At 40.9% G+C, this 17,910-nt stretch overlaps 1 protein-coding gene across 1 annotated transcript; it reads right to left on the bottom strand.

Moving 5' to 3' along the window:
- Positions 1-1,822: 1,822 nt before the first annotated feature.
- On the bottom strand, positions 1,823-13,133 carry CUNH4orf32 (chromosome unknown C4orf32 homolog; the record flags this gene model as incomplete). Its single annotated transcript, XM_017736844.1, has 2 exons — positions 1,823-5,620; positions 13,098-13,133. Coding segments are annotated over 2 exons (282 nt in total), but the record flags the coding sequence as incomplete, so codon positions are not given.
- Between the last annotated feature and the right edge of the window lie 4,777 nt (positions 13,134-17,910).

The following is a 17,910-nucleotide window of genomic DNA, read 5'->3' as shown; positions in this document are numbered from 1 at the left end:
ACACTGTCTGATCAAATCCCTTGGACTGTGGTATTACAGTCCTTCCCCTTCCATGCCGCTTGGACTCCAGGTATTTCAGCAGTACTGGGAGCCTGCTGTACCCTGGGAAGGAGACAGTTCCCCTGAGGCTGCAGCAAGAGCAGCTCCTGTCACCAGAAGGGCTTTATCCAGTCACACCCCTGCAGCCACTTGAGGGGGAAAAGGGGATGTGTCGTTCTCAATAAATTGGGAAAAAGCATATCTTATCAGAGCAGCTTCACTTCCCTACTAATTAGAAAATACATATATAGGCTGGGGGGGGGGGGGCGGGTAGATAAAGACTTGTGACAACTGCACAAAAGACACAAATATTATCTGCATAGTACAAGGCTAAAATTTGAAGACCAGAAGCTTTCATTCAAGTTAAAACTCACCATTATTAGTCCAATTCCCCTCTCCTATTCTCATCCCCTTTGGCTCCTGTGTGTAAAACAGAGCTGATGAAAGCTCAGTTTTCTTCAGAGTGAGTGTAGAAGGAATACTGATGGTTTCATAAGCATTTGGAGACATTCTCAGAAGCAACCAACGCATTGGCAGAAGGGAAGTTACAAGTCCACCTGTCTGTTTAAGCTTGAAACAACCCTCAGCTACATGCTGCTTGACCCATCCATTCTCAAAATCCTGGTGCCAACCTCCCAACAGCTCCTTACCCTACACATTTGTAACATTCACCTCGGTGATTGCAAATCACAGTTTGGTAACCACCACCTAAACCAGCAGATAGGCACTGTAAAAAGGAAGTGACTGACCAGCATATACATCTTTTTAAAAATCCTCTCTCTGATTTCCTCTCCTCTGGTGTTACACAGGCACATAGGAGAACAAACAAAACACCAATCTGAAAATAGATTTTCTGTCTAGGAAGCTTCAAAGAAGACTGAATGACGAAAAAGCTTGAACCCTTAGCACAGAGAAAAACTGTTCAGTGAACACCTCTAGAGAGGCAATGCCAAAGTGAAAGGAAGAATGGATAAAGCAGGTAAGCTGCCAGTTCTGGCAGAGGGGAGAGGCTAAGAAGTTCCCAAAAGCCCAAGAAGGAAAGAATCAAAGCCAGCTTGTTTTGAATTTGCATGCACCCTACAAAAGGCCTGACAAAAACACTTTAACTGAAATAAAACCTGAAGGTATGAATTTATTCAGGAATGAGCCTTATTTCTCTTGTGCACATTCACGAGCAAGAGTTTAAAGGACCAAAATTCAACTTTGCTACTTAAAAAAAACCAAACTGCTTAACTCACTGGACATCCTGAGCAACACAGATATATGTGTCTGCTTGATGTGGCAGAACAAACACCTTTCTGACCTGCAGAAGCAAGCCAAAACAACAGTTTGAACTAGATTTGTTTTCAACCACATAATGTTCTATATGTATCTAAAAAAAACCAACTGAAAACACCCAAACCTTTCTGTGGCACAGAAATTGTCACTTCAAAGGATTTTTCACACCCATGACTACATCTGGTTCCCTTCAGAGGCTGCTCTGGATGCAAAATGGATACGCTGTAAAATAAAAGCTACTTTACACCATAACATTGCCATAATTTGTGAACATCTAGCTCTACTATTTATTTTCTTTTAGTTTAGCGTAACTTGCTGCATACAACCATAGAGAGCTGATGCAGTTTATTCAGGTCTTGTACTGCAGTTTTTCTCCACCAGCTGCAAGTTAACTGGTTTCAGTGGACATCTGAATGCTGCCCCATTTCATCTGGGCCTACCACGATATTTTGAAAGGATCCAGATCCAAGTGACTTTGAACAAAGCACCACAAAGAATTCACAGATCTCATTGATGGCAATACTTTTTATTAGAAAGAGTAACAAAGAGCTTTCTGTAGGATTCATTCAATACAGAGTTTTCAAGAAATATGATTTTTCCTTTTTATATGGACAATTTTGATGTGATGATGTTTCAGTGCAAACAGGGTTCTCCAAGATTCTCCTGCAGAGCTTCTCTGTACACACTATTTCAAACATTTATGCATTTGGCAGGTGTGAAACAGTACTGAAGAGTCCATGCCTTAAAAAATGGAGGTTATGTAAAATGCTTGGAATATCACACTGACCAACAGGAATTATATAATTTGTTGTTTAACACAGATTTAAGGGACTTAATTCTTTCATACAATCCTACACACAGATGCATAAAGGTGCTTTCAGTTCTATCAATAATAATAGTAATATGTAACAGACATAAATAACACTATCAATTTTTACTATATAGACAACAGTGAAATTGTCTTTTTTTAAATTACCCTTCTGCTGTTTTAGCTAGGGACATCCTTGGAACACTTGGTGCTTCCTCTTCCTTGCAACTTTGTCTGGATGGAATGAAGAACACAAGCAAGGACTGTTCACCCACTTCCCCCTCACTTTTGGCACACATTTATGATCACATTTCTTTGGACACATATACGCATCCTTTCACTGCATTCCACTTTCCACTCTTTATGTCTGATTCTATCCCAATTGTCCTTTTTCCTTAGCTCCTGCTGTCTTCCCTGCCAATGAGAGGGAGATAGTACAGTAATAGCACAAAATTAGGACAGACGCTTCAGCACAAATTCTTATATACAAGGGAACGTATGAAACCAAACAGGAGAGGGGGATCATCCATGCAATACGTTATTTTTCTTTTTCCATTTTCAGCCAACCTAACACCACAGCATTATTTTTTCAGGTTTTTAAAAATTAAAAACTTCGATAAAGGACAAGACATGGAAAGTTACCCCTAAGAGAAACCACCTAAGACATTCACTAGACACAATCGCAGCCCCAAAGCTACCTTTCCCCATAGTACATGTACACAAACGTGAACATTGAACAAACAACTGAACTGAATTCATGAGTGCAACAGTCACAGTTCTGCTCATACTGAAAGGTCACATGCATATAAACAATGTCCTCACTGAAGTTGTTGGTCACACCCATGATCCACTGTTCCCCTTCCTTATGTACAGAGCAAAATCACCACTTCAAGGAAATACCACATGCCATCTCACAGCACAGTGTCTTTACACAAGAGAACGACTGCAACAAGGATATCACAGACACACTTCTTCCTATGGGATGAAAGGAATTAGATGTGATCCTTTGTACAATAACTGGATTGTGAGAAGAAATTTTTTTTTTTTAACTTTTAACAACAGGATGCTTTTGTAATAGAGCTCTTACATAGGAGAAGAATACACATAATCCCATCATTCTATCTATAGAAATATGCAGAGATGTAAACAGATGTTCTCCTTCTAGGGGACTTGAAACAAACCCAAAGGTTACCCCTAGGCACTTTTGAGTATAGAGCTCCTGCCTCTGAGTTCAGCCTGTACTTGCTGTTTGCTTCGGGACTTCAAGCCGTGAACAACACCACCCCCCCGTTATCCAGAAACATCTTTTGCTGTCCAGTGTTTCCCTGCCACCATTGTAACTATTTAACCAGGTGCTGATCAACACAGGTTGCCATCTAACTACACAGCTGGGCCTCAGTCCTGGTGCCCTGCAGTCCTGCTGGTTCAGCGGAGTCTCTTGAATCCACAGTCAGGGCCATCCGAAGATCCAGACGGGTGACCTGCCCCCTCAGAAGGAAACTACTTGTTCATTAGAAAAGCACAGAGACATGTCTACAGATGGCATTTCAGTACAGAAAGACTTTAGAGCAGCTGGGCTTTCATGTTCACTGCCCTAAACAACCATTATTTCCTTAACAGGAAAGTCCATAAGGACTGGGGCCAGGAGTCCTGGAAATTGAGCCTAGCAGACAACATGATCCATGCATAAAGCTGGCCTTTAGAATCCAGTTGCAGGACTGGGACTATAGAGAAACATCCCTTAACTTCAAAAGTCTTTGAATAAGACAGCATTTTCAACTAATTTATTGTTGTAAAAACATTTAGGAAAAAAGTCACTGCAAAAAGTTAAGTAATTTACAGAAAATTTCACATCTATTACGTTTCTTTAAGCAAATAGGTAATTTCACTCTACCATAGATGAAGCCAATTTTGCATTTAAGTTCCTTACTACAAGTAATGTACAGCAAATATTAAACTGGTAGCCTATTTAGCAGTAGTAGTAGTAAAGTAGAAGTAAAGATTCTGTCCCATTTTTCTGTTTCCCTTAGTGAGAAGAAGAAAACTCGGAAATACCCAGCACACCCCTGGCGTGGCTACTGGGGAGCTGAGTGAATTTTGCACCCACTCTTGAATGCATATAACCTACTCTCTAGGTTGTGTGGCCCATGACATATACCTACAGGCAGGCATTTTTGTTGCCTAGTATGGAAAGGAACCAGTTAAGACTATGAAATAAAATCACAATCTGGTTTCAACTCCATTCTTGCCTTTCATGAGGAAAGAGGTCCAGTTTGCTGAGGTGCACAAAGCTTTAGCTCATGTGGGCCCACACTGCAGCAAATGCGGGAACCATTGAGAGATCTGGTCTGATATGTGGTTGTTCAGCCACTTCTCATACCACCCAGAGGAAGCAGAAAACATACTAGCACTGCTGTCTGGAATGGCAGCTCTCCAACACTGCAGCTGGAACTACCTACAAACTCCATGAATTATCCAAATATTTATCTTAAGAAGGAGGGCTGGGGGAAAGAGCAAGCACAAAAAATAAAGAAAGAAAAATAGCAGCAGGAGCTGAGTACATTTCCAAAAAACAAGGCAGAGCTACATTAGACCACTTGGCCAATGTACGACTGCAATTTCTCCTAAACAACAGCTGAAGTCTTGTGTGAAGTCACTAACATTAGTATAAGAGCATTTTGCTGGTACAGCTTGTTTCCTGGGGGAGAGCTTACTATAAACTACACTAATCAAAGTTGCTTTTGTGTCTGGAAATTGTATTCATCTTGTGAATGTTTGTCATTGCAGGTTTGTTAACAAACCTCCCTTGTGCAGATTTAGCTTTTCGGCAAAACACTAACAAATTATGCAGATTCAGGGAACAAACAGTGTATGAGCCCCCTGGCAGTGAAACAGAACACATCAAGTGTCCTCTTGAAACCAGACATGAAATTTTCACTGTACAAAACAAGAACATGGGGAGAGGGGAGGGGAAAATGAAAAGCCAATCCTTCAGCTAAGGCCCCAAGAACGCAGAAAACAGTACATTTCACACCATTATATTACACACATGTCCTTTTTTTCCCCTTAAAAGATGTAGTAGGGCACTGCTGATTTGGTGTAAAATGCATAACTTTAGTCCCCGTCATCGGAAGTTCAGCCATTTGAAGCACTGCAGCTTTTGATGTACCACCCATTTACTTAAACACATAAATCCACTGACATAGTGACAGTGTTGAAATACATAATGCAAATAGCATCTATAAAATTTTACTGTTGTACATAAATAATGACAAGGCACAGAACAGCCACCAGTCCAAGAGCTTGTAGGCCAAGAAACCAGAGCATAACCCAGAAGAATATAATTATTACGGGTTCTACTATCCGTTCTCCAAAGTACATCCTTGTGAAGCCTATTCTGATAAGGCTTTTGTTTAGTTCGCCAAAGAGAGTCCCCATCTTTTTATAGTCATCTATCACAGGCTCTGTGGTGTGGCTCCTTTGCTCTTGCTGGACCTGCAGATGGAAGACAAAAAGAGGAAATACGTTGTACAATTTTATTACTGTGATTCTGAACAAGTCTCTCATCTGTTTCTATTTGAATGCATAAAACTAAGACACACATGCAATAAATCCACTCCTTAAATCAAGAGATTGAAAATGCTACATAGCTTGTGACCTTGGTACAATGTTAAGGATGTCATTTGTCCAAACTTGGGACATCTGAAGTGGTGCTACAAATATATGACAGCCTGCCTCCCCTCCAGATACCACTCTAGAGGGGGTGGAAAGCTCTCCTGCAGGTCATACATCTTACCTGTCTGCGCAATCTGCCTGTGGTTGTCAGGGCAACCACAATGGAATGAGATACCTCTAATTTCAGGGAGGGGATTTGGCTGAATTATTTCCAGAATATCTTCAGAACCACAAGAATGATACCAAACTGTTAAATGCGAACTATGAAGTATTTTGCACCAAAGCCCAAGGAACTGAAGGGCTACTAATCACTGCTGAAAGAAGGGCACTGGATCCGACCAGGAAACAGACAAACATCTATCCTGATGGTGGCGTAGGAAGCCATGCAAGTCAACCAAAGGAAGACAGACCCAAGAACTGCACAGATGCAAAGTGGTGGCATAAAGAGTAAAGGGAAGGAGAAACAAGTTCTGGACTTTTTGTGAAATAAAAAATGGCAGAGCAAATGCACAGGAAGGCAGAGGTCTGTCTTTAAATGAAGATGCCACAGGTAAATATCACTGCAGAAACCACGAATGTTTCAACATGTAAATTGTAACTAGATTAGAGCTTGAGATCCCATCTCTCTTCCCCAGTGTGCAGAAATTCTTTGCACAAAACCTTATTGCCTTGTGCTTGGGTATGACAGGGCGAACATGCTTTCAGGATGATTAACATGAGTCTTCTAATGCTTCCATTAGGCAGCAGTGAAAACACATGCAGCAGGTACTCATAAATAATTCCGTCAACTGATCAATAGGTCCTACAAAATTGCCCACAAGCTCTGTGTGCAATTAGTCTACTCCCAGATTCAAAGCAAACATGTTCCATCTTCAAGGATGAAAGCTATTCTGCATCCCTTGTTACATGGCATGGTCTTGGTAGAAAAACAGAAATTCCCTTTCATACCAGTGCCAGGCTCTCCATTAGAGAGCAAACAATAAAGTGAATTCCCATTCTTACAGAAAAAACATGCAGCAAAGACCAAAGGAAGCCAATATTGTTTTTCTAGGCCACACTTTAGGCCACCATGCAGAACCTGCTAGCTGAATCCTCTGGGTAAAGCTCTACAGCTGCTGCTGAATAAAAAGCCCCAACAAAACCCCAACAGTCCCTCAGCTGAAAGTACCTGGAATTTTTTTTAAAATTTACTTATTCATAAAGAGTCTGGTTTAAGCTTCAGTACTGAATCCCAGAAAGGGACAGGTGCAGGAAGCCTAAATAGCAACATGTTCATAACTAATTCATTATTAATAATCTATTCACTCTTTCTGTGGTTCTACAGAAGAGTCTGAGAGTAGAGAACTGCAGTCCTGGATGTTAAGTACAGACAGACACCACCTCGTCTCTTTTCAGCCCACTTTGCAGGCCCAGGTCATTTTCTCTCCCTTACTGGATTCCTTTCTTTCTTTTGGCTTTAAGTGTGCTTTATTTAATTCAAAGAAACATTGACTCATCAATAATTCCAATGTTTCATGATCAGTCTCTTCTGGAAAGGTAGAGCCTCTTGTGAGCCCCTGCAAACTTGGCAGGGCTGGGAACGCAATGGAACTCTCATCCATCCATTCCCAAAGAGCACAGGGAGACAAACAGACCCTTAGCCTAAGAGGTATACTGATCACAACTACTAGGGGAAGAGAGAAAGGATGTGCTGGGAAGGGAAAACACATTTATTTGCTTCCTGCATGCAGAGACCAGAGGGAGCATGTGATGGATGATGGTGGAGGGGATCAGAGTGCAGCTCATGTCAAGCGGTGCAGAGACCACTTCTGAGAGAACAGTTCAGAAATCACTGCATTTTCTAGCCATGGCCAGGGCAGCCAGGAGGCGGAAAACACATCATTTCTTTGCCCCTGGCTAGTTAGTGGTACTCAGCAAGGTCCTGGAAGCCTTTGCACAGAGCAAGTGCAGCACTGGCCAGGAGGCCACCAGCAAGCACAGCTCTGCAAGCTCCTCTGCAGCTCCCACTGGGCTAAGCAGGATTAACCACACATGTCCATGCCAATGACGTCTTTCCTGGTGTGCACCAGCTGTAGGACGCACAATTTTGCTCGCAGCCCCATTTGCTTTGATAAGCTAACAGCAAGAATTTGCACACTGTCTCTTAAGCAAGGTACAGAGTAAATTCCACCTCACTTAGGCTGTCCAGGTCTTTCTGATTTTTTTTATTACCCCTCCCTCACCTTCTCAAACAAGGGTAGATTCATGGATTCTAAAGCAATTACACACAGGGAGCTGCCAGGCACAGAGACTGACAAGTGTATGTTTAATTACGGAACAAATCTCAAGTTATTTTTCCAAATATTTTTCAGTAGCTTACAAAACCTTTCAAAATGATCATGGAAATTCTCAAGACTTCAAAGTCTGGTTCTGTTAATTCAGGCTAAGTATATCTTGCTTCAGGCAACTCAGCAAAAAGCAAGTGAAGCTCAGAACAGCTGATCAGTCATGAAACACTGATGGCATATTTTTCTTTACTATTGCACAATATTTCACATGCTGGACAAATACATTTCTTCAGAGGTGTAGCTAAAACAGAACCTTTAGGGCAAATGCCAGTAATGTTACAATACTCCAGATTGCTAAGGAATAATAAATATGCTTTAACATTGCAGCTAGAATTTCTCTCGCTAGCTTTCAGAGCAACAGTAAAATGGCATGCAGTCCTATATATATGCCATAGCTCTCAAATCATAACCTCAGAATAAAATTCTTCTTTTTTTTCCCCCAAAAAATACTTTTCTAAACAATTTTAGAAATTGGCCGTCTTCAGAGAACACAGAGTTCCCAGCTGACTCTTCAATTTTTACAGAACTATTTTCATAGGGCTATTTTCATACTAAATCTTGTTGAATCAGCCTGAAGCTAGACAGACACTACCATAACAGACAAAAGCAGAGAGAGAAATGTACCCATTCCGAGCAGCTGCACCCCCCTGCCTCTACAAAAACTTCCACTTGTAAAAGCAGAAGTTTCCGTTTCAAAGTTGCTAGTTTTAAAAATCAACAACCCAGCCTAAGCTTCATAACTTTTAAGAATCAATTGTGTATCAAGAGGGAGCAGAGGGAATTTCGTGACCTGCCCTAGCCCCAGAGAAAACATTCTTTCCAGGCCTTCCCAGCCGCTCTTCTCCACATAATTAACATGTGCTGTGCAGTGGGCACTCCCAGACTTCATCTTCTACAATTCAGGAGGGAATGTAAGAGAGGGCCACTTCATTTGCACTCATTTGTTTGCCTTTCCTCCCTCTTTGAAACACAGGAGAGATGAAGAAATTCAGAGGGACTAGGGAACAGGAGTGCAGCCAGAGATCTAGATGGATACAGATTAATACATGCCCGAAATATCTCCTGGAAAGAGAGGAACAGCAGTACTGTCTCCCAGATGATAATTCTCTATCCCCCTTCTTCCAACTGGCTGAAAGACACTTACCAAATACATAAATATGCTATTATTCCTAAAGGAGAAAGAAGAATGAGGCTTTCCTAAGTGAATAAGTCTAAACCAGAATGTATTAGAAATGCTGATTGCATTTGTTTCCTAGCGTAATGTTTCTTATCAAATTACTCTAATGAATTACTTCTTACTGTAATTTAAATTAATTTTACATCAATATAATTTTATTTTAGACTTACTGTGATTACCTAGTCTGAATCTACTCTCTGTCAGTTTGAAACCATTCTCCCTTGCCCTATCCCTACATGCCCCTGTAAAAAGTTCTCCAATTCTCTTTTAGGCACTGGAAAGAGCTATAATGCCTCTCCAGAGCCTTCTCTTCTCCAGGCTGAACAGCCCCAACTCTCTCAGCCTGCCTCAACAGGAGAGGTGCATCTTCATGGCCCTCCTCTGGACTCATTCCAGCAGGTCCATATCTTTCCTGTGCTGGGGGCTGCAGAGCTGGATGCAGCACTCCATACTCAATTTCGTATACAGTTTCTACTTTTTTATTTTAAATTATCTGAAGTTAAAAACAGAGTTATCAAACAGAACAGAAAGGGAAGCATCTGATCTGCTCCACCGCTCGGCATGCACAATGTCCTTCACAAACCCATTGCTACCCAAAGGTTCCCATCAAACACCGCATTTCCTCTGGTCTTTTCAGATGTCTGGTATTATAAAATTTCCCTCCCTATTCAAAATGGCACATTTTCATCAGCAAAGCCATTGTCTGCCGTCTCCCACTGTTTACTGGCAGAAACTCAGAACCTGAAGATCCAAACTCTGAGAAACTTTTATACTGAACTTTGTAATTCAATTTTCCCCTCTGCTGTGGCCAAATGGCCTAGGGGCTTTGACGCTTCAAGGAGAACCATGATGGGCCCTCTCAGATCCGATGCAGGATGCCATAAAACCACCTTTTTTCAGAACGAAACTCTACGAGGAAGTGACAAGTTCCATCTGCTTCCAGAACAGCTGATGCTCCTACATCCCTGAAGTGCTTCTGAAAGAAAATCCCCCATGTGATTGAATCTTTTCCTTGACTAGCTGTAAAACAACAAAGAAGGTAAAGTCCTACTCATCCTACTGAACCCAACTAACATCCAGTTGTGGCTTTTCCAGTTATATTTGTCATCACACCACAACACACAAAATTCCCTGTGTTCTGACCACTAACTACCCCTGCTTACGGCAAACTTCCACACATCCACTGAAACTCACTGCTTCCTGAACTCAGGAAAACACATGGTATGTCATGAGCAGAGGCTGCTTCATGCCAGTCTGACAGGACAATCTTTTTCTTGCTTACCCCCTTCCTATCAAAGGGTGTTTTGACCAGGCAGTGAAACGTAAGATCCCATCAGAACATCCTCCCCCCAGAAAGAAGCCATCTTTGCAATGAGTCATATGCTATTCCCTAGGAGAGATGGATAAAGTCAGCATTGAACTTTTCATAATGGCATAAGGCTGATCCCTGTCTGCATCTCCTATGTGTAATGTAGCCAGTTTAAGGTCTTTTCCCCTCAAATTGCTGGGAGCACACAGCTCCTGCACCTGACCATTTGCAGATCACACCAAGTAAGTTTGCCAAACCCTTGGAGGATGCAGAACACAAATGGATCCAAGAGGGACACAAAACTACCCTACACACTTGGGAAGTTATTTTCCTGTGGCTAATAAAAAATAGCATTGGATCACAGATTTAACATTTATTTTTTCTGCTGGGAGGACTGAGCAGCTCTAAAGTAACTACAAGTTTCAGTTCTGTAACCTCACCCGACGTGGGCATGTGGAGAACAGGTATAGTTATGGTTTTCCAGGCATCTGATCTGCTGAAGCAGCAGCTTGGTCCAGAGTTTTCCACACTAAGACTAAGAATCTTGAGATGGCATCTTCCACTTGGGATTTTTTTGTGGTGTGGAAAAAATCCCCCAAGTAACTGACTTGAGTGAAATAATTGGATAAAGTTCAACAGTCTTTGTTCTGTGTGAGGAGGGAATAGATGAACATAAGGAACCTGCTCCACATGAAGATTCAGGGCGTTTTGATAAAAAAAAGAAAAATCCATTCAACTGCTCTGAAGGTACAAGATCTATCAAAGCAAACCAAGTAGCATTCTTCTATTTTGTCATGACTAATGAATAGAAGAAAGCTCAACAGTCTTCTCTTGCTCGAACAACCTGAAAAATTTCCACCCCACACTCAACAACAGCACCAGATTGGGTACAAGTCTGTAATTGCCTCTTTTCTTGCATCAATTGCCTGAAAGGGCATTAGACAAATGTTGAACACCAACAATGGAGGAGAAAAGGCCAATGACTAGGGAGAATAACTACTCTCCATGTAAAAGCTTATGATTTTACAGTCAAAAAAGTGCTGCTGGGCAAAGAAGGCAATGAGAGAGGACACAAAGGTATACACAATGTTCACCTCCAACACAGAAAAGCAGCAGTGTCTCCAAATTGTTTGACATGCCTCAAATCACAATTCATCATATGTACAATTATAAAAGAAAGAAAAAGGATGGCATATTTAAGAGAATTATTTCCACATTCGATAAAAAAGAAATCCCTTTTGAGTTCAATAGCAAGCACGTGTTTAATGACATCTAAATGAGATGTTAAAAAACCCTGTAATAAAGAAATGCAGGGATATCACATTTACATACCCATCTGCACATTTCATTTTTTTCCAAGTGAGAGGTTTTCTCGGCAGTATTTAACTGCTCACTATCTATTTTACTCCAGTCCTGGTTATTTTTACTCCAGGGAACAGGTGGTGTGTCTGCTAGCTGAAGCCCACAGACACCTAAATGTCAAAAAAGCCAGTGAGCTATGACTTTAAGAACGTGCTTACTTTCAAAAACATAGGAGTATTTTTCAGTAAGTTGGAACATTAACATTCAGAAGAGAGTGCCTCAGAGTTATCTTTTTTAGAGGATGCAAACTGAAACTGAAAATACTCCAGGACCACTCTTACAACAAAAAAAAAAAAGAGAAGAAAGTGAGCAGATGACAGAGACCAGGATGGAAGAAACCACAAGCTCCCTCCCCTCCAGAATAAGGGCCCAACTTCTGCTGGGTGCAGATAGGGACACACCAGCCAATGCAGAGCTACAAATATTTGATAGTTGGGTAGCCAGACATGGAAGTCCTGGAAGGAGGAACGAATGTCCCAATCTCGCCGGTACTCAGCCACATGACCACCCAGTGTACTGCCACGGAGAGGCTCTGGTGATCTGCAGCCAACAGCAGGTTCCCAGGTCGTGGCCTCCTCTCTCTGCAAACCCCAGCCCCACCCCATTGCAGGGCACCAGCACAAACCCTGCTGATGCACTGGCCGGGCGGGTGCCACCTTTCAGCCTCCCACTCCTCCACATATGCAAAACAGTTTCGTTACTAGTAACACTTGGCATCTGGTCAGGATCTCACCCTGCCTTCTTGTACTTAAAAGATATCTTACGTTTAATTAAAAGAAAGTGAAATTTGCCCAAGAAGGGCAAATGATTTTATTGGAAATGTTTATGATTCTCTTTCTTTTTACTGCAGGAAGAGAACGGTACCCCTTTGCATCCTTTACTAGCATAAACCTAACAATTAGTATTTAACCTTGTAAATATAAGCAATAAAAAGATCTTGATATTCAGCCAACAGACTGATTAAGATAACAAAATTAATTTCAACTGTCTGGAGAAAAAAAAAAACAACCAAACAACCCAACAACCAACCAGGTTCATTTCTCTAGGCTAATTTTAATCTGATATGTAAGTACAAAAGGATCAATAGATTTGGAAATGAGAAAAAAAAAAAACCAAACAAACCTCAATTCCAGATGAAAAAGAAGACAGAAAAAATGAAGTTTAACTTGTTCCTCTGGGGAAAAAAAAGCAAATACAAGAAAACTAGAAAAATTCTTAATACCAAAAGTACTTTACAGCAGCTACCAATAAAAGCGACATACTTAGAGGAAGTTTAAACAAAAGACTACAAACTAAAGATTGAGTTAACATTCATTTTACAGCAAGAATCTAGAAATCATTTACAAAATTGAGACAAGATGTTTCTATAGAAACAAGCAACAACACAAGAAAAGCAACAGCACTGGATTCCCTTTAGTCAGCTTTTACAGCAACTCAAGTTCAGAACCAACAGTTGCTGGAACAAGCCCCAAAATACCAGGAGAGGTTTTGTGTTAAAGAGATAAAAAGGCTTTTCCAGATACTTTAACTTGTGTATGGGTGGAACAGAGCTACAAGAATAGAGGCTTCCCTTGATAAGCACAAAAAATGACCCATCATTTCAGGAGGAAATTCCCCACTAATACAGCACCAGATGAGAAAGTGTGAAAGCCAGGAACCTGGCACAGGAGAGTCCATGGGAGAGGAAACCTGCCTGCCCCTGTGTCAAGATCTACTGCCCCTCTCCTCCACTTCAGGATGCTGTTTACACTCTTATGCTCCTGCTACTGTCCCTGTAACTTGATCCCACCCATGCTGCAATTTTACATAGAGACTAAATCAAATGCAGTATCTAATCCATCTTTTCATTACACCTGCAACACTTAATTTCAACTGGATTTCATTTATCAAGGTGCCCCACTAAAACTGGTCAGCTTGACTCAGCAAAAAGGTTTGCAATCCCTGTACATTCAGCGTGGTATCAAATACACTGGCTTGCTGAAAAGCAACAGCTGTTAATTTTACCTCTTTTAAAGAGAGGATATTTCTATTCACTTCTATCTCCAGAATACTTTTTTCTTTAAGAAAGTAGGATCTTCCCATCATTCAAACAGAGCATATTATCCTATCTACTGTAGGTACTACAGGTATGGTTGAAGGGTTGGGCTTATTTTCTTCAAATGATGTTAAGCCCCAGAAAACTTAGTAATGCTTTTTAGGAAGTTATTATCACCTATTATTTTATAGTTATGAACCTCTGCAACAGAGTTAAATTATATGTAGAGCCAGAACAAATTCGGGATTAAGTCCTCCTTGTCAGGTATGACTACTTTTGGAAACAATTTCCAACAACTGTGAGCAGGAGAAACCTACAATTTTCAGATTATCTCAGTGTGGAATAAATTAGAAATAGCTTTCCAGCCTTAGGCACTACAAGTTCCACATATACAAGTGTACTTTAAAACATTCTTGGTCATTACTGACTTATGACTGAAATTATAGCATTCTGAGCAACACAGCACACATCCACCCAACAGTCTAATGAAGATTTTACACAAGGGATACCACAGGTCTGTTGATATCATTCTCTAGCTCTGTTTCTGCTCATCCTCCCCATTCTGGAGAAATACTAGTGATACTGTGAAGTTGTTAAAAAAGTTCAGGACTTGAACTTAGTTAAGACACCCACATCTCCTCAACAAAATTCTCAATTCTTAAAGCCCTTTTTTAACAGCACCTCTAAATCTGAAGCCATCTATTAGAAGATAAAATACTCCACTCACAGCCATAAAACACTGTTCAAAATAATAATAAAACATCCCAAAGGCTTACAAACTCGGGTTAATGAAAAGGTGACAGTCTATGCTAATTTATCTACTTGCAAATACATGCATCACATATTAACTCTCCACTTAAACATTCTCTAGAAGCCTTGGTTTTACACTTGAACAGCACTGTGGATTCTGTGTATCCTAAACCAGCGTGGAGATCCTGGCCTCACTGAAGCAACTGGGAATTGTCACTGCATTCAACTTCAATTACAAGGAACTAAACCCCATTCCTGCCCAGACAGGGAACAGCCCACAGTTCTCAGTACAGAAGGCAATAACCGTGCCACAGCTGTCAGGAACTCCACTGTGACACACAGCTTGGCCTCAAAGTCCCTATGAACAGACAGGGTGCTGTGCATCCCACTAATATCACCTCATGGCCTGCTGTAGAACATGTGCAGGATGCAAGCAATGCAAATGCAGGACTTCTACATCAACTTTTATTAATACACGCTCAAGCTTTTCTATTCTTATTTAATAGTTTAATTTATAGGGGTTGATGAGATTTAGAATGCAGTAATGTGACAGTGGCTAACCTATTTTAGGAAGTGGGTTAGAGAAGGAGGTTTGAGCTCCTTATCTCTAGTGATGCTAGAAACACAGGACAATTTATGTGTCTGACTAATAACTATCAACAGTTAGGAAAAATTGTGAACTTGCAGGGCAAAGCAGCAACCTACTCCCATGGCTTCAGGAACAGCTGAATCTTAGTGTGCCTTCGTTTACTACTTCTGAACCCCAGCACTGCAATACAGGAGAGGTGGAAGAAACCACCCAGGTCCTGCAGTGCTTTGAAGACTAAAGTAGGTGTAATCACCTTTGCATGCAAACCTACAAAGGATATGAATCAAATTATCATCCAGTTCAGCTTTCAAATCTAATCACAGAAGTAGGTAATTCTACAGTCTATTGCAATAATGAATTCCAAAAGCTATGTATAACATTTAATTACATATCCTTCTATTCTTTCAAAAATGTACCTGTCAGTAATTTCATTAAGCATGCCTGTGCTGACACAATAACAAGTTTCAATAAAAAATTAAAACCAGAGGGTTTGGCATTATTAAACAGATTTATTTCCTACAGAATACTCTCTCTTTAAAAAAAAAAAATATTAAAGGGCATACACATCATTATTTAGGTACTGCTTGTCAGGAAGGTATTCTTTTAGTGTTATGTTACATGGTATGACCTTACACATACTGTATGTATTTTGCAGGAAATGGGAAAAACCAAATCACACCCAGGTTTGCAGCCCCAGATTCTCACCTTTAATGTCCCTCTCAAAAAAAGGCCAAAGGATTTGCTCTCATGCAGGCTTTACTTTGCAGCAGATGAGAGAAATAGGAATTTATACCAACACCAAAGCAGATTTTGACTCCTTTCTTTAGCATTGCTCAAATCATTAAAGTGGCGCACACATTTATAGTTCAGGAGGGAACAGAGAACAGGAAAACATGGGCTGAGGACCAGAGTCTGTGTTAGCAGTGCAAATACCCTCAGCAAACACAGCAACAGCTCTGGGCCTCCACGAAGGACTCCAGTAAGGACCTAGCCTGGAAACAGGATCCCTGCCCGTTGGAACGGCAGAGGTCAGCAACAATTCCTCCATGAGAGCAAAAAGGGCAGGGGAAACCAATTATTTTGAAAGAAAAATGAACACACTCACGAGAGCAAAAAAAGGTACAGAGCTTATGAAAAGGCTTGGTGACACAGGAGCCCCTCCAAATCAAGCTACATGTTTATTCTTCTCTTGAACAAGAGAATCTGGGACTCTCCGTCAAAGTTTGCAGCAAGTATAGGTACCACCAACTCCTTGCGTCTTTTTTATCCAATTATTATTATTTTTACTGTTATTTTATCCAATATTTATATTCCCTATGTATATTAATTAAAGGCAAGTGATATTCCTTATTTCCAAATCTAGTTTATTATTTGCCCTCAGTATGCAGAAAAACTACTCCATACTATGACAGTGAAACATATCCAATAAATAGGAAGGATTTTCCTCTTCCTTGTGGCCTATTTAAAATTTCTGCTTTGCTATCCTATTGCTACACCCCAACTCATCAGAAAAGGCCGGGATCACTAACTGTGCCTGGGAAAAGTGGAAAGAGAGTTTGTCAGTCAAGTGTGGCTGTGGCAACCCAGAAAGTACCTTTACCAGTTTCATGTGAAAATGTGTTTAGGCAACACTGGAAGGCAGTTCTTGAGCCTGCACCATCCCCTGAAACCACAACACACCCGTCGCTAAGAAGCAGTTGTAAACTGCAGGGAAAAGCTCCTTGGTGAGGAATTACAACTAGTTTGAGCACAGTAATACATGAGATGATCTAATACAACTTTTTAACCTCTCCTTCCAGGGAGGACAGCAACCAGAACCAGCAAGTACTCCTTACTTGCCTCCTGTGATATCCTGCAGGAGGGCTTACAGACACAGAGAGAACTCTGAGCCTCTCTTGGTGAATCTGTCCTTACCCTACACTCGGGCATGTGCTCTGCTCTGCCCCATTTTTCTAGAGAAAGGGGCAGGAAGATGCACCGATTTACGTCAATGTGACTAAGTGAATTCTCAAGTACCAGAATCTTTCAGAGCGGCCCGCTTCTAGGTGTAATGTCAGGCAAGTACTACCAGACACTTCCCAATATTGAACTATTTCAGTTGTGACATGGCTCACTTATGCTTAAGTAAAGAGCATCTTATAAGAATTTTCAACAAATGATTAACGAAATCAAAACCATCCGGAAATTACTTCGGGATATGCTCCCGCAGCTGTTTGCCCCTGTGTAATCATCAGTGCCAGTGCATTTCAGAGCAGATCATTGCATTCTACTACTGTGTATGAAAAAGGTTGTGATCTTTTTTCCTTTAAATGAAACATCAATAAAGGTGCATTAAGAGCACTGCCTTTGTCTAAACACCGGGACGATGCTGTCTGCAAAACAAAAGAGTGCCTGGAAAAGCAGTTTACAGCTAACAATAGGGAAACGGCTCCTTTGATTCCCCAAGCAAAAAGCCCACTTCCATGCCATAAAAATACAAATCCTGAAGCAGACCAAAAAAAAAAAAAAAAAAAAGAGGGTTTTTTCCTCCAACTAAAATATATTACGTTTCCTAAGTAATA

Source organism: Corvus brachyrhynchos, unplaced genomic scaffold (genome assembly GCF_000691975.1).
Source record: "Corvus brachyrhynchos isolate BGI_N302 unplaced genomic scaffold, ASM69197v1 scaffold175, whole genome shotgun sequence".
Taxonomy (NCBI): Eukaryota; Metazoa; Chordata; class Aves; order Passeriformes; family Corvidae; genus Corvus; species Corvus brachyrhynchos.
The sequence above is the reverse complement of the archived record's forward strand: the minus strand, read 5'-3'. Positions and strand labels throughout refer to the sequence as shown.